This window comes from Dipodomys merriami, unplaced genomic scaffold, assembly GCF_024711535.1.
Source record: "Dipodomys merriami isolate MVZ:Mamm:240054 unplaced genomic scaffold, mDipMer1.0.p SCAF_4, whole genome shotgun sequence".
Classification (NCBI taxonomy): Eukaryota; Metazoa; Chordata; class Mammalia; order Rodentia; family Heteromyidae; genus Dipodomys; species Dipodomys merriami.
Window position 1 is genome coordinate 81958199 of NW_027205603.1, and position 18032 is coordinate 81976230.

At 37.7% G+C, this 18032-nt stretch overlaps 1 protein-coding gene across 2 annotated transcripts in view; it reads right to left on the reverse strand.

Annotated features, from left to right (window-relative positions):
* Positions 1-424: 424 nt before the first annotated feature.
* The window catches only part of Tatdn1 (TatD DNase domain containing 1), a 29599-nt gene continuing 11991 nt past the window's right edge, over positions 425-18032 (reverse strand). For both annotated transcript variants that reach the window (XM_069991372.1, XM_069991373.1), the window contains exons 5-12: positions 16407-16550; positions 16269-16311; positions 11415-11500; positions 11286-11326; positions 10534-10610; positions 5604-5674; positions 4004-4130; positions 425-603 (exon numbers count right to left, since the gene is read on the reverse strand). In XM_069991372.1, coding sequence (XP_069847473.1) covers positions 507-603; positions 4004-4130; positions 5604-5674; positions 10534-10610; positions 11286-11326; positions 11415-11500; positions 16269-16311; positions 16407-16550 — 686 coding nt within the window. In that variant the 3' untranslated portion in view covers positions 425-506. The remainder of the gene's footprint in view (positions 604-4003; positions 4131-5603; positions 5675-10533; positions 10611-11285; positions 11327-11414; positions 11501-16268; positions 16312-16406; positions 16551-18032) is intronic.

Here is an 18032-nt window from a genome sequence, read left to right on the forward strand (position 1 = left end):
ATGTATCCAACTGTGGGCACTAGTTTTTCTTAAGAATGAGTGGGAGGATGAAAGTGTAAAATCATGAAATCACACAAAAGTCAAAGGTATAAAATATTTTGGACTAGAGGAGAAAGGGTACAGAGGTACCAGTCTTCTAGAAGTAATTTAAATTTTGAAATTTAAGTAGCAATATAGTTGATCTGAGTTCAGAAGTCACAAGTCAAAGGCAGAAAGAATTGAGAAATAGGCTTGTTTCAACTAAACTTTGGTATAAGCCAGGATGTGCTGTTGATATTTGTGTCATAAAATTGTCCTCTCAGACTTGATGAGATTACATAATAAAAATAGTGAGGCATTAAGTGATTTAAAAAAAATTGGATTCAGTTTTGTGGACAAATAATGAGGGGAGGAGGGTTGGTGCAATGATACATCTTTAGAAATCTCCCAGAAAATTCTCTTTATTGAATATGCAGTTTCACCATGAAATTTCATGTAATGGAAAATAGAAGACATATAAATTAACATCAAGAAAAAAATACTTTAGTGCTGTTGTTGTATAACGTATTGGCTAGTTCCAGTGGATCCTCATCTCTTACTGCTGACATTATCTCCAGTATTTGACTAAAAAAAAAAAAAATAGTTAGCTTTAGCTTCCATGAAGGTCTTCTCTTTTAGGTCTTCGCACTTTTAACAAAGTATGTTGAAAGTAAAGTTTTCAGCGGTATCAATAGATAAACTTCACTATTTTACCATCAATTAGAGACACAGTTCTGGAGCTCACCTCTATATAAAACAGCTAAGATCCAGGTTCAAGTAAATTATAAAACTGATCTACATTACATATAACACAATCACGGTAGGTTAGCCCAGTAGAAATGAGTCCTGGTTTAGTTTAGCTTCATTTCCATTTGTAAGAGTGTAGTGATGTGACCCAGAGGGATAGCACCTAGAGTTTGCAAGTCACTGCTGTAGTCCTTTAGAAACAGCAAGAAATGGCTACATGAACTGGGAGCACAGTGACAGTGAAAAAAGTGAAGAGGGCAGTACTTGTCCTGTGTTTTGTTCCTTGCAAGGCAAAATAGTCCAGAGGTCCATCTTTCAGTTTCCTTGCCTAAAATAATTAACAGTATCTCCTAGTAGTATTATAGAGGTGTAGTATATTTTTTATATGCGAAAGTTCTAGTCCAAATTAAACTTTGAAATACTGTGTTAAGCTTTTGGTTCTTCTAAATATGAACACCTAAAGGAATTAAGAGTGGAGATTAACTGGAATTTAAAAAATTATAATAGTGACATGGGAGTATATGCATACTTGCTAGCATATAAACCCAATTACACTAGATGTGTGCTATCTGAAAAAAATATTAAAAGCAAATCTAACAGTAAACCATTTTTCCTAAGTAAACTTAAAAGTTTTCTTCTATGGATTCTTAAGCAGTGCTGGTGATGCTGTATAATTTAGAAATTCATAATGGCTTTAAGACTATATTGTAGGGAATAATCACTTTTTCATATGTAGAAACTTGTTTATAAGTCTGTTGGTATCGAATATAAAGTTTATAGCTAGTTGCACATCTCTTTTGCATCTAACCTACTTATGTAAGCTTTCATGGTCTAGAGCTACAGTTACTCTAAAAAGAATCTAATAGTTTTTGCTTAATGTGGCACTCTTAGACTGGGCAAGTTTTGCAAGATCCCCTTTGGAGTCTTTCCTCACACTGGATAACCAGTTATACCTTAGGGAAAGAAAAAAAAAAAAAAGAGCACTGTTCTGCTTTGAATCTTTTGGTGTCCTGATAAAATCTAAACTATTAAAGTCAGCATACAGGAGCCCTAAGGACCTGGCCTCACTTTGCCTTCTCAGACTTGACTTACATATGGCCTGTATACCCTACTTTCTCCACACTAAGTTCATTGTTCCCCTGGAGCCAGCCATCCCTCTGTAGAGTGCCTTTGCTCAAGGTGTTTGGCTCAACTCCCAGTCATACTTAGTAAACAGCTGAAATGTCACCTTAGTAAAGTACTCTCAGTTCCCTCAGGGCAGACAGTTGCTATGTTTAAGGTCCCAGTAGTAGATTTCATACCTCTGCAACAGTTGCAAGATCTTGAACTCTTGTCTGCCTTCAGCTTGGGGAAAGCCTGACAGCCTCCAAGGGCCTGGCACAGCTGTGGGCAGGTGAGCCACAGGCACAGTGCTGGTTCTTCTAGGTACATTAGTAACTTTGGAGCTCCTGGCAAAGCAGGAGCTCCAGAGAACTTATGATCTAAATGGAGGGATGATCTTTATACAAATAATTACAGGTAAAACTGCTAGGAGAATGGATGTGATAATAATGAATTTGTAAGTAGGAATTAACTTGCCAGTTAGCAATTAGATCAGAGAAATATGTGTAGGAAACATTTACATTTTTCAGCTTTTAAATGTTCACTTTTTCCCAAACTATACCTGCTTAGCTGACTTGAAGAGTAAGTGTACATGATTGTAATTTCATAGTTCTTAACAGTCTTGCATTTAAAAAATCTTAAGTTTTGCCTTGCAAAGGTACGGCAAAAGTCAACAGCTATCATTTTCTATAACATTATGACATTTGAGTATCCTATTAGCAGCTACTCCTAAGCCACTGCTGGCAAAATATCAGTCTCTCATCTTACTATCCTCTCAGATCTCTAAATTATTATTAAAATTGCTTCTTGTGCTTGACTTTGTTACCTTCATTTCATAAGCTACCAGTAAGTAAGCTCCTCACTAAGGATTTTTAAGTGTTTGCTGAAGCCAGCAGGGTAGCATGGTATTAAAGGAAAAGAACCTCAATTTTATTTTTTCCTTTTGGTAGTATTGGGGTTTGAACTCAGGTGGCCTCATGCTTGCTAGGCAGGTACTCTACCCCTTCAGTAATGCCTCCAGACCTTCTTTTGCTTTATTGATTCAGGTAGGATCTGAGGTTTTTGCCTAGGCTGGCCTGGACCAAGGCCTTCCGCGTAGCTAGGACGGCAGGTACATACCACACCTGGCTTATTTGTTGAACTGGAGTCTCAACTTTTTGCCTGGGCTGGCCTCAAACCATGAACCTCCCAATCTCCATGTCCAAGTATCTGGGGTTATGGATAATGAGCTGCCGTACTTTTTTGCATTGCTAAATTTATGGTATAGCTTATCTAATAGTCATTATTCATTAAAATTACTTTAAAAGATGTTGCATTAGGGAGAAACTATAAACAGTCCAGTATTTTTATGGATATGCTGTACTTATTGGAAACCACAGTGGACTGATAAAGTACAGATTTACATTACCTGATTGTATGAACAAAATAAATTGGATATATGCCACTAAAATTGTATAATCAACTTTTTCTGTTTAAGATTCTTTTTCAGCTCTTTGACAGATGAGTGATAACCTCTCCACATGTGCTGTACATTGATTGCCACAGAACAACTCTGAATTATTTTTTGGAAATAGAAAGTTCTGCCCTCTCACCCCCATTCCCCTCCCACCTTTTTGGGGGGTTGTGAAAAGAAAATCCCAGTACCTGTCATTTTGTCCCAAGGCTTAGAGAAATGTGTTATTTGATTTGGGTTGCCAAGTGATTTAAAATGCAGATAAAAGATCTGCCACAGGGAGGTTCAGAAAAACAGAACTCAACCAGGTCAGGTGACTGACAAAATGCACAGCTTTTAGGTCTTTTTCCTCCTATGAAATGACCAATGGCCAGCTCATACAGTGGAGCTATAAAACCACATAGCAGCTAAGATAGAGCAATTCATGCGTCACTCCTCCAAATTGTTACTTATTGAAGTGGTCTTTGACCTGAACTTGAACTTGGATCATAGTGATGTGTCAATGCAGGTTTTTAAAAAAATTTTTATTTTATTTTATTTTTTTTCAATTCAGTTTTATCAACTCATGTATTAGAAATGACCAGAACTTGATTTTGGATTTCTCAGAACTTCTGCCCCTTGAATTCATTCTGTAAGTGACGTAATTTTAAATGATTTTGAAGATTGAAAAAGCAAGATACTTACATTATATGGCAGGGTTCATTTCTGTCTTTTAAACAATGCCCGTTTTCCCACTTCTTTTTGGTAGGAAATGAAGTTTTTATATATTTTGATCCAGCATGTGTATTTTTGACTCCACACCAAGGTGCATCTAGTTAGGCAGAAAAAGAAATATTAGTGGGTTTACACTTTTCTTTTGGCAGTACTGGAGTGTGAACTCAGGGCCACAAAGTTAATACAAATGAGCTCTACCATATGAGTCACATCCACAGCCTTTCTAAGCTCTAGCTATTTTTCAGATGAGGTCTTGTAATTTTGTCTAGGGCTGCCCTTAGCTTGCAATATACCGGCCTACACCTCCGGCCTCCTATACAGCTGAGATCACAGGCATACATCAGTATGCCCAGTGTATTTGTGGCAGTGTGGTGGTAAAATCATGCTAAATTTTTGCCCAGGGCTGGCTTCTAACCAGCCACCCTGCCCAGAGGCTTCCTATGGCAATATAACAAAACATTTTTTTTAAGCACAAGATAAAATTCTAGGTTGCATATTAAATACTTCCCGACTGTTTTTTCTGCTAACAGTGTATGGACATGTGGTTGGCTGAGTGTGTACTTAGCAAGCATGAGGCCAAGTTCAATCTCAAGCATCACACAAGACCTAAGCCTAAGAGAAATATAATGGGAACATAAAAACATTTAATGTGACATTTCTCTCTTGCCTCCATGGAATGTGAAGCCAGTGCCTTTGGATACTTATTTAATAGTCACAATAGCTCACATATTGTATAAGCACTGTGCCTTTAACAAAATCATTTTGTTTTCACGACTACCCAAGGATTTAAAAATAATTTAGAGTAGCTCTGTCTGGACTTTGCCAAATGCCATGGTATGAGAGCCTTGAATTAAGGTGCTTAAATAGTTTTAGCTTTTAATTTTGTTTTAAGAAATATCACTAAAAATTTTACATTAAGACAATTTGGTTTAAATTTTTGTAGTGTTATAGAATCAAGCCATTATAAAGATGGTGTTGTATAAAAGACTGAATAGATCATAACACCAACTCTGAGGCTAGAAGACATGTTCAATTATTAATATCTACAACCTCTTTGGTTATCAGATCTGACATGCTATTTTAAAAATTTTTTATGCTTAGCCAAACTTCTAATATTGGGGGGAAAAACTATATAAATACTTCACTAATAACAATCCCCCCAAATCTCTGCTACTTGAACCAAGCTCCCAGCTCTGCACATACTATTTAAAAGTACTTAACAGCTGGGCACTATTGGTTTACACCCATAATCCTAGCTACACAGGAGGCTGAGATATAAGGATCATGTTAGAAGCCAGACTGGGCAGGAAAGTCTATGAGCCTCTGATCTCCAGTAAACTACCAAAAAGCTGGAAAAGGAGTTGTAGTTGATGTGGTAGAATGCTAACCTTGGGCACAAAAGCTCAGGGATGTATATCACTCAGGATCTGATTTCAAACCCTAGGATCAGCACACACAAAGTACTTAACAATACCTTTGAAGTCAAATTTTCTTTTCTAGCTTTTTTTTTGGGGGTGGGGGAGGTTATAGTTTAATATGAAACTTAAAGGTTCTGAAAATATCAACTTACCAGTCTCAATCATTAACTTTTCACTAGGTATTGACTTCAGGACTTCCAAATTAGCTTCAGTTTTCAGTGAGCTTTAAAAAGAGTATTTATCTTTTAAAAATAGCATTTAGTGAATAACTTTTAAAATAAAAACTTTAGAACAAATTTCAAAACCCCATATGTAATTTTGTTTTCAGTATATTTTCAAAAATATTTGCACATTTCTTATCCTTCACAGATCCCAGATTTAGATAAATTCTGTTCAGATTTCCCTTTTGAGGATACAACTTTTCAGGCTTCTTAATTACTTCAGTAACTTTATGTACCAGTCTAAGTAAAATTTAAATCTTTTGTGTGCCAATACTGGGGCTTGAACTCAGGGTCGTAGGCTCTGTCCTTTAGCTTTTTCATTGAAGGCTGGCACTATATTGCTTGAGTTATAGCTCCACTTTCAGCTTTTTGGTCTTTTAACTGGAAATAAGAGTTTTGTGGACTTTCCTGTCCCGAATTACCGCAATCCTCAGATCTCAGCCTCCTGAGTAATGAGGATTACAAGTGTGAGCCAGCAGCATCTGGTTCTAAAATTTAACTTTTTAAAAATTCCTTTGCATAACTTAAAAATGTTCAAAAAGCTGTTAACTTTCATTTTCAGCCTGGGACAGTGGATTACTGCCCTCCTTTTACTCTAGTAGAATCACTGTCTGCACCCTGCCATGGTTTCTTAGGGAGGAAGAACTTCACTCCTTCCATCTGGCCTAGGCCTCAAGACTAGCTTTGAGCCAATGAGCTGATATGACTCCTGGCAATGTGCCCTTCTAAGGTTTGGACGGCATGGTATCTGAGCAGCATGCACTGATAACCAAGTATTTATTACCTCTTCAGCCTAGTGCCCAGATGGAAAACAGAACCAATGGCAGAGAGTTCAGCCTGTCTGCCAAACTCAGTTGACCCCAGATCTACAAGTATGGACACGCATGCTTCTGTGATGCCAGTGAGCTGCAACAGCTACTACATCTTGTAGCAGCTAATGTCCTTACATTTTAAAGAAGTTGATGTCAAAATTCACCTAATTTTTTTTTCAGAAATTTTAGGTTCCCAGCCAAAGTGAGCAGGAGGTAGTGACTCACACTTCATGCCCCCATATGTGTACACACAGCCTGCTTCACTCTCCAGAGTCCACACCAATGGTGCACTTGGGAGAAGTGATAACCTATGCTGTGGGTCACTGTGGTACTGAGGTTTGAACTCAGAGCCTCAGAATTACTAGGCAAGTACTCTACCACTAAGCTACACTTCCAGCTCTTTTTTGGGCTCCTTATTTTTTAGATAGGATCTCACTTCCTGCCTAGTTTGTTAAGAAGAAGGGTTATTGAAAACTATCCAGGTTGAGGCCCTGAACCTTGATTCTCCTCATCTCAATCTCCTAATCAGCTAGTAGTACAAGCATAATCCACCATTACCTAGCTAGGGTTAATTTTTTATGTATAGTCTATGACTTGGGGCAAATGAGCTGCATCTATCATTAGACATACATCCTCCATTATTATGAGTATAGAGGGCGTATCCACTGATAGTATACAGAGTAGTTTCCCTGCCTAAAAATCCTCTGTGCTCTATCTTCCTCTCTCCTTACTGTGCAAACCACTGATCTGTTTGCAGTCTTTTCAAAATACCTTCATCCAAAATAAGAAAAATAAAAAGCACATTTTGGTGAAGTCCATAGACATGTTGCCCCAGTCACAACACAGAAAGCAGAAAGCAGACAAATTATATATGACTTGTGTTTAATTGCTAAATGACTTAAATGTGCCTATGGAGAGAAAGACAAGCAAACCAATTCATCTAAGAAACAGATTCTAAGAACTGGGTACCTAGAAACTGGGATAAGGCAGGGAATGGAAACTGAAAAATCTAAGGAAATGAAAGAGCTTCAAAATTATCTGTGATTGAAAAAAAGAAGAGCATAAATCAGAGTAGCTAGACAATGACTACCATAGTGTAAGTGCAGGTATGGGCCTGAAAACTACAGCTGATTGCTTACTGAACATCAAGGATCTCTCTCTGATCCCACTCTGCCCCAGAATACTATCACATTTATAAATCCCCACATTTTTTCCAGCAGGAACCAGATAATCCCTGCTTGGAAAAACCAAATGAACCCAGGAAAGATGTCTACAAAAGGATACTTGGGGGGCTGGGAAGTTGGCTCAGTGGTAGAGTGCTTGCTTTGCATGCCTGAGGCCCTGGGTTCGATTCCTCAGCACCACATAAGCAAAAAGAAAAAAGCCGGAAGTGGCGCCGTGGTTCAAGCGGTAGAGCGCTAGCCTTGAGCTGAAGAGCTGAGGGACAGCGCCCAGGCCCAGAGTTCAGGCCCCACGACCGGACCAAAAAAAAAAAAGGATACTTGGAAATCTCTGATGGAAAAGTCACATGGTCATCTGGGCTAGCCAGATGGACTATTCAAGAGAGCTTCCAAATGTAATTCCACCCCCCCTCCCCAATCAAGAGACAGTAAAGGGCTGCTTGGCATTGAAAAAAAAGCCCCCATAAGACAAGAGTCCAATAGAGGAAAAAGGATCCAAAACAAAAGCAGTAAAGCAATCAGGAAGTAATTTTCAACAAGGATTCATGTCTTTAGAGAGAAGAGAAGATACTGCATCTGTCAAGACTATATAAAAGAGCTTTACGGATGAAAACAAAGGCTGATTTTTTTTTTCATTTTAAAAGACTAAGGTTTTTTTGGAAAGAGAAAAATAGAAGTTCTAAAATAAAAATATCATCAATCTGAATTGTTAAAAAAAAAAAAAAAAAAGCGACTCCAGGTCGTATGGTATAAGCCTGGTATGAGCTTCCAGCTAGGGAAGGTCAGGAAGAAAGTAGCACAGGTGATTAAAAAAAAAAAACAAAAAACAAAACAAAAAAAACACCAAACCATCACAACACAGCTTTGTGAAATTTCTGAATGGCATAAGACAGAAAACTGAGAGAAGCACACTAGATCACAGGGAAAGGGCTGTACAGTCACAGCTCATCAACACTGAACCTTAGAATGAACAGTGAGGAGACAGGACACAGTCCCAGTGAAAATGCTTTCTAATCTAGAATTTGATGCCCAGAAAAGCTGTCAACCAAAAGTGGGTTTTCCTTTCCTTTGATTATAACGATCCAAGCAAACCTACCCAGGATGAGTACGATAGATTCCCCAAACAATGCAAAACTCTCAAAAAAGTTACTTCCCATAAAAACTTTCTCAGGAAACAAAGACAAATATTCTAACAAAGCAAGCCAAACCAAGAAAATCAGACTGAAAAATAGGAGTTCTATCATGGAAGAGACATTAGTCCACATTGAAGCAAAAAGACAAAAAAATCAGGCAACTATCAGACTAACTAGATGGATTTCCTCATAGAGGAAGCCAGAATAAGATATTTTATAGAGCTGAAGAATGTGAGAGAGTACTTTTTTTTTGAGACCAGGTCTCATTACATAGTGTGGCCTTGAACTTGAGATCCTTCTGCCACTACCACTCTCAAGTGCTATACGAAATGTAAGCATAGTATATACCACAAAGGTCAGTCAACAATATTATATAGAATTAATGATGAAAACACTGATGGCATATAAAACCAAAGTTTGAAATAACTACATACCATACTAACGGCCACCTGCAAGGGTGATTAGTATGGTATGTACCTTAAAAAATAGGATGAATTAAGAGCTAATAGTATGTGTGTATGATCTAGACATGGGGCCACAAACAGAACAGAGACCCTCCTGAAAAAGCTGACTCAGGGCAAAAGATAATTGCTTCTAAGTGTTTAGGTACTACTTGACTTTTTAACCATTAGGCATTCATTCCTTCGAATATTAATTTACCAATTAAGCCATTAATTTATATCTGGAAGAAGCATCTAGGACACTATAATAGTAGTAATTATCAGATTTTATTTCCCTAAGATTTTATAAATAGTATAATCAGAAAACTGATCATAATAAAGTAAAAAAAAAAAACACTGAAGAGAGAAATCAAGTCTTTTTTGTGACTTATTTAATGGGCTGCATTAACATCCTATGGAAAGACCCGTTGGAAGCTCTTATATATCTGATAGAAAACAAGCCTTGCCCAGGGACCTAGCTGTGCTGGCACTGGGTATTGGAGGTTTAGTCTGGCATTCCAGCAGAAAGGTCACTGAGCAGGGAGTCAAAGGGCAGGTTTTCACACTTGGAGTAACTTTACACCTGTTCCTTAACTTCTGTGAGCCTGTTTCTTTGTCTACAGAGATATATAAATGATTGTGGTAGAACCACCTTTCTCCCATGGTCCAGCATAGCAGCATAGGTGTATATGTATTCACAATGTTGTGAACATGTACATATGTTTAATTGGATAAAATGACCTGAGAATAGATTGGATTGCTCAAGAAAGCTAGCAGCTGCCATCAACACAAATTGTTCCCATTATTAGAAAGTATAAAACTTTCAAGCTTTGACTTGTAATTACATTGTACTGTTTATTTTTGTAAGTAAAGAATAACTAAAATTCTCAGGCAAGGATCAATGCCAAACACACATAAAAACTGGTAATAAAAATGTTAACCCACCAGGAGCTGGTGGCTCACGCCTATAATCTTAGCTACTTAGGAGGCTAAGATCTGAGGATTGTGGTTCAAAGCCATCCTAGACACTAAAGTCTTTTGACACTCTGATCTCCAATTAACTACCAAAAAGCCAGAAGTGGAGCTGTTGCTCAAGTGGTAGAGCACTTGCCTTAAGCAAAGACTTAAAAAACAAACAAAAAAAGCTGAGGGACAGAGGCTAGGCTCAGAGCTCAAGCCCCAGCCCCAGCACCAAAGACAAAAACAAAACTTTACCAACAACTCACTGTAAACAATGTAAGAAATCTACTTAATATAAAAGTTAAGCAAAAAACAGAAACAGCCTAAGAACGTACCAACCATTAAACCCAATATAAAGGTCCAAGTCAATCAAAGCAGCTGCTGCTTCCTTGGTACCATCAAAGGAATGTACCTAGAGACAGAGACGTAAGTTGATTATTATAATAACTCCTTTAAATAAATAACTCCTTTAAAATTCTAACATCAGCATGACTTCCTTAGCAAAAGAGAGATCTGTAAGGGCTTTGGATCACAAGAGTTTCACATGTGGTAGTCCCTGCAGTTTTTAGGTTCAAGTCATTTCCGGTCACCATCTCCATTAATGTAGGCAAGATGCCCAGTATCCCTTCTGCAGTGGTTGTGTTGTTGTTGGCACAAGTACCACCACAGAACCTCCAGGATGGGCAGGGTGGGGGTGGGGCAAAGGCAGGAAGCAAGGTCAGAAACCTTTTAACACTATTTAAATTATAGTGCCAATCTTACTGAAATTTTCTATTAAAGGACATTTGTTTCTTTTCTAAATTCAATAGCATTAAGAGGCAAGTTTTAAGAAGCTCTCTAAAGAGGCAAGAACATTGTTTTAAAATGTTGATTGTACTAAGGCAGAGAGGAGTAAATTGCTATTTATCACCTTTGGAAATGCATAAATTCAGGCATAATTTTTCACATTTGGGGTGTTATTTATGTAATCAACACCACTAATGAACATTAATCACCAAGACAAGTACTTTTATTGGGTGGGAGAAGGTGGTACTGGGATTTTCGGAGCCACACTATGCAACCACCCTGATAACTCCTTCATACTTACCACTCCACCCACACACCGGTCTCTGTTTCTTTTCATTATGTCTGTGAATTCAAAACAAATAACTTTGAGCTAGTAGCCAGAGTCCTACAAAATGCTTAAATTCTAGATGAGATACTACTTTTAACTCACCCAAAAATTCAGCATGTGAATTTCGACAATGAAGAAACATTGGTAATTTTGTTTGTTCTGACAGTTCAAATTGTTTTTCAAAATATCTGCATAATGTAAGCAAAATTTCCACACTGAAAATTTTATTTTAGCATGAGAAAAAGAAGTCAGATAAGTTTTTAATTAAAGGAATTTTATTCTCTAGATAGATCAGTATGAAAACCCCTGAATTCAGCATTAAAACACATCAGGCTTAGCAGGGGGTTTTCATAACACAACTTCCAAGAGGGAAACTTCATTCTGGATTTACTAAACCATTCTCTCAACTGCTGGGTAAGTAGGTACCATTTTACACTGATGGTTAGAAGAGCTTCACTAGATTTGTTTATACTCATTTGTTATAAGAGGGGGTTTACTGATACTCCAATAATAATTACTTTTAACTAGCTTCCTGACCAAATCTCAGCAAATGAAGCAGACATCCATCCACAGAATTTGAGAGATACCTGCAACATGCTGCCTTCAGCATGCGGGGGAGGGGTTGCTACCACCAATGACATCCAGGTGAGAAGCTGGAAGCCAGGCAGAGCTTGACTGTGATACTTTGCAACCCAGTTGTTTTTTTTTTTTTTTTTGGGGGGGGGGGTGGCGGCTTTCTTTTCTTTTCTTTTTTAATATTGTTACAAAAGAAGTTACTACCATACAGCAAAAAAAAAAAAGAAAAGAAAAAGAAAAAGAAAACTCTGAAAAAATGAAATCTAGGGCTGGAGTGTGGATCAAGTTGTAGAGCACCTGTCTAGCAAGTTTGAAGGCCTGAATTAAAACTACAGTAGTAAAAAAAAAAAAAAAAAAGATGAAAAATAAACAATGGCCTGAACATGTTAATGTTCTTGGTAAAATGTTTCCAAGTACCACATAATATTCCTCACTTGATCATTAAAATAACCTATGATATGTTGGTGGGAATGTAAACTTGTTCAACCACTTTGGAAAGCAGTATGGAGGTTCCTCAGAAGACTTCACATAGATCTCCCCTATGATCCAGCAATCCCACTTTTGGGCATTTACCCAAATGTTTACAAACAAGACCACACTAAAGCTACCAGCACAACTATGTTTATTGCAGCATTATTTACCATAGCTAAGATATGGAACCAACCCAGATGCCCCTCAGTAGATGAATGGATCAAGAAAATGTGGTATATATACACAATGGAATTCTATGCCTCCATCAGAAAGAATGACATTTCCCCATTTGTTAGGAAATGGAAAGGTTTGGAAAAAATTATATTAAGTGAAGTAAGCCAGGCCCAAAGAAGCATAGGTCCCATGGTTTCCCTTATTTGCAATATCTAGTATAGGTATGAGTCAAGCGGAAAAGGTCAGATAATGTGATGTTAGGAAAATGAACCCTTAAATATGTATTTTAATGTTTTCGTTTCTTTCATGCATATGTTTCTAACGCATTTATAAGATTATTTCTTTGTTGCTTTGTATGTCCCTCCCCCACAGTGTAACCCCCGCTTTCACTATATTTGATGTCAGTATAACATGTGGAGGAGATGGGGACAAACAAGTTGTTTAAGGATTCAGGTGGACCTGTTGCAACAATGAGAAGTACAAAATGTTATGTCAAAACCAGCTTTACAATGTCGGTGTGTGGGGGGGAGGGGGGTATAATTGGGTGGGGGGAGGGGGGTAAAATTGGGTGGGGGGAGGGGGGAGGCGGGGAAGGGAAGTGAAGGGTAAACAAAGGAGGAGGCTGCAATGCTTGGTAAGAAATGTATGCATTATCCTGCCCATGTAATTGTAGCCCCCCTGTACAGTATGTTCTCAAATAAAATAAAATACAATTAAAAAAAAAATAACGTATGATAGGACAAGAGCTGATTTCTGAGAGGTATAGTATTTGTCCAAGATCACTGAGGACAGGCAAACTTGGAGCCAAATCTTGAGAGATTTAATTCCAACCCCAGCCCAGATGACCCCAAACAGTTAAACTCTGAGGAAGCTTCTCCCACGTCCCAGAGTACAGTGACAACATCCAGCAGACAGACAGAACGGCTGGGTGTTACGTTTGGCTTTTCATTTTAACAGTGTCCCCTTGTTCTCGTCAATGGTCATGTTGAGTTAGTTGAAACCAGGACAACAGGTAGCTTACTGTTTTCTAACATGGCTTTACCTCTTCTAAATCCTGAAATTTGTGAAAACATTTATGTAGCTTAAATGTTCTTTTGCTGTATTTTCCTATATCTGAACTTCTGGTGTACTGAGCTATTTTCCTCTAGTACTTTGTACTCTTTGAAATGCTAACTTTTAAAATTAGAAATGGAAATGTACTTCATAAGAAAAAGTCTTCCTAAATTAGTTGGCCTAACAAACTTAGTATCTGGGGTTTTTAATCAACCTTTCAAATCTGCTGGACTAAGATAAGTGGAGATATTTTCTTTTAAGTGCTGACCATGTTGCAGTGTAGGAAACATTAGTGACAACTTGGAAGAAAGGATCTTACAAGTTATTACAACTACCAGTTCCATAATTAATCCAGTGTGTGTCATCATTGTGTAACTCAGTTACTTTTTTTTAACTAAGTTTTTTATTATGAAAATTCAGAGGGGCTACAATTACATGAGCAAGGTAATCAGTACATTTCTTATCAGGCATTGTTGCCTCCTCCTTTGTTTTTCCCCTATCATCCCTTCCCTCCCATCTCCACAACTACCGGCCCCCCAAACTGTAAAGTTCATTTTTGACATTGTAACTCAGTTTCAATGAGGCTCCTGGCTGCAGTAGGGAATGCTCTCCACCCTGAGCTCAGCACTCCATAATGCCATTTCCCCACACAGCTCCGTGGACCAAGCCAAAGGAACCCGTTGCACATTTAGAGAAACTAAGAGCTTTCTATCTTAGAAGAAGCAAAAGAAAATTTATAAGAATAACAAAGCAATACGTGTGTGTAATTTTTACATAATTTGAGAGAATAAGGTCTCCAAGTTCAAGCTAGCTAAATATCATTTGGAAAGCCACATGGGGGAAAAAAACTCATAATGATACAAATTGAGAATAACTAGTAGATAACATTAATGGCTTTTCTTTAAGGAAGAAAATCTCACAGTGGCAACTAGAAATAACAACACAAGCTGCAGGACAGGAATTGGGATCTATCATGGGACTTTTCTGCTTGCTTTACTTACACTTTCTTTCAGTTCATAAATGAAAATTGTTAAGTGAAACTGGTTCTTTACCTGAGTTAGATCTGCTTGTTTTTGCACAGCTGTGATTTGCTATAGGCTGAATTAAAATTTAGTGACAACACTAGATTAGGGCATGGGCTTGAAAAGGTCAGTTTCAGAGTAGCAGTTGCTAGTACCTAGGATGGAGGTGAGCCAAAAGCTGGCTGAAAACAAGGATGGCCTCCATCTCCTCTCTATGGCTGCCCTCCATCCTATTCTTCCTCTTCAGCATCTACTTCACAAAAGGCTCATGAGAACCAGAGACTAGCCTCCACCTGATCACAGACCTTACTCTCCAGAATATCTGGAGCTTCAAGTCTAGTTTATGACCAACTCCAGCAGTAAACCTGCTCCCTGTCATAATGGATTTCAGCTAGGGTGCACAGACAAGAGTCCATTTAAGATGGAGCAATGGAGGAGGGGGATACACTTCTAGCATATATAATTTGAAAAAAGAAACCCAAGGCATAAAGTTATTGACTTAATCAAGATAGGCACACAAGCTAAGAGTTTAGTTTAGTGGAAGCAGGGTTGCTTAACATGATTTAGGCCCTAAATTCAATCCCCAGTACAGGGGAGAAAAATTCAACAATCATTATTATCTGGATATTAGAAGATAATTTGATCCAATTTCTCCTTCATACATTAGAAAGAAGGTTGTTTATTCTCAAAATCTATTTAGAGACAGAACACATACATATTTTGTATACTCTTGAGTTCCCAGAAGTTGCTGGCACAGAGTACTCAATAAATATTTGTTCACTGAATGAATAACTAAATTAACTTAGAAGGAATTTTAAAAATATTTCTGGCTGGAAGGGTAGCTCAGTTAGTGGTAGATGCTGACCTAGCATGAGGCCTTGGGTTGAATCTGCAGCACATAAAATGTTCATGTTTTAAATTAAGACTCTACCCTAATTTTTCTGTTTAACTACGTAGCACTGGACCACCAGTAGGACAGACTATAGTAGGACATCCTCAACACTGTGGGCTTTGGATTTGCTCAGAAGTTACTATCTTAACATGGCTTGTATGGAAGGATTCTTTCTGTTCCAAGTGAAGAATATCCACTTTCTAGTACGAGTAAAAATTGTTTCTTGCTTTGGTTATTGACCCTTATAATCCTCTAAATATCCCCTGCTTTTACATCATATTCTCAACTAAGGTACTCTATCCAGGTATGTTAAACAATGAACTGTTTCTTTTCTTTTTTTTTTATGGTCAGTCATGGGGCTTGAACTCAGGGCCTTGGCACTATCACTTGGCTTTTTCACTCAAGGTTAGAGCACTTTACCATTTTAAGCCACAGAACCACTTCCAGCTTTCTTATGGTTAATTGGAGATAAGAATTTCATGGATTTTCCTGCTCAGGCTGGCTTCAAAATGTGATTCTTAGATCTCAGCCTCCTAAGTAGCTAGGATTACAGGCATGAGCTACTGGAACCAGGCTCAAATGAACTGTTTCTATCCCATGAATTATATACAATGAAGCATGGACTTTGTTTCATCTAACTTTTGATACGCACAGGGGAAAACACAAGCATCCTAATACTTAGTCTAATGATATGCTCAATTGATGTTATTTTTTTTAAAAAATTACTCAGAATTTACAATAATTTCTAAAATCAACAAGTTTTCTTACTTGAGCTGAGTATCTTTGGGACAAAACTGAAGTCGATCAAAATCTTTAAAAGATAAGAAAAGAATATTTACTCAGGATAGATACAGAACTACTCAGTTATTCTAAACAGTTGTTTTAAGTGGTTTGGTTGGCACTTACCAAGTCCACATTCCCCTATTGCGACAACCTTCCCCTTATTGTTTTCAGCAAGACTGAGCAGCTCCATTAGGTAAAGATCAGGGTTATCCTTTTCAAATTCACTACATCTCGTAGGATGACATCCAACTGTACTGAAAAACATATCTAACACAAAAATCACACCTTGGGGTTGTTTGCAGCATGTTTCTATTTAACATGCAAAAATGCAAATAACTTCAGCTGATTTTCAACTGCATAAATGATTCAAACTACCAGAATTACATCATGCTAATCATGTAAGAATTTATGGATTACTGTAACAAAGTAATACATGAATATGAAAACTGCCTTAATGTGTTAATAAAATCATCAATTCAATTCTTTCCACAGCTTGATATTTACTGAGCATAACAGAATAGAAAGTGAAACAACTTTTTGAAATGTCATCATTTAATTTTATCTTTCATCATCACATTCATGTGACTGCTGTAATTCATGGATTTAATATTACAGTTAAAATCTATTCCCCATGAAAAAGCTAAAAGCAGGGGTGACTTTAAAGGAAATGCTTTCCTTACTTGTTTATAGCTCACTTATTTGAAGACTAGATGTTTTAGCAGCCTTTACTATATGGAGCAAGTGAGAAAATCACAATGATTTTGAAAGTGGGGGGAGGGGGGGTAGCTCATTGTAGACTGGATAGCATGCAACAGGCCCAGCACCAAACAACATCAAAGGTTTGTGCAGGTTTATAGGGACCCACACTTGAATACACAGAGGTGGTGTGGACTCTTTCTCAAGCTCTCCCACAGATATCTATAGATAAAAGAAGGCAGCCCTATAAACCTATGAGGACACAAGCAAGATATGTGAAGAGGAATGGAAAAGGGCTAATAAGGGAGATGATGGTAACTTAAAATTATCAGCTTGGTAATGAAAAGAACAGAGAAAATATTTGTTTATATTTTGAAGACCTCTGAGAAGGTGATTGGTTTTATGTCTTTAATCACTAACAAAACGTATCAGGATATCATAAGTGTGTATTTTAGAAGGATTTCTATAAAAGATTGGTTTTAGGGCTGGGAAGGTGGCTCAGTGGTAGAGCGCTTGTCTTTCAAGCATGAGGCCCTGGGTTCACTTCCTCAGCACCACATAAGCAGAAAAAAGCTGGAAGGAGCCCTGTGGCTCAAGTGGTAGGGCACTAGTCTTGAGCTGAGGAGCTGAGGGACAGCACCCAGGCCCAGAATTCAAGCCCCACAACAACAACAAGAACAAGATTGGTTTAATAAGATTTCATATATAAAAGGAACATATCTGTATTTTCAAAAATCACATGTAATATAGGCATTCCCCGGTGTATATACAGTAGATTAGGCATAGGAAAAAAAGTTAAATGCTAAATGAAATGTTTTATAAAACTGGCATTCTTTTAAGAATTCCAAAAATTTTAAGATTTTAAGTAAGTGTAAAATGCATGAACATTAAAGGAGCATATGAAGATTGTATATTACATTGCTACTTGCATTCCTGGGGCCTTACTCAGTATCTGGTCTATATGATCATCATTTAATAAAGCAGGCTGGAGATCAAGCCCATAAACCCAGCCACTTGGCCATCTGAAGCAGGAAGATCAAAAGTTCAAAGTTA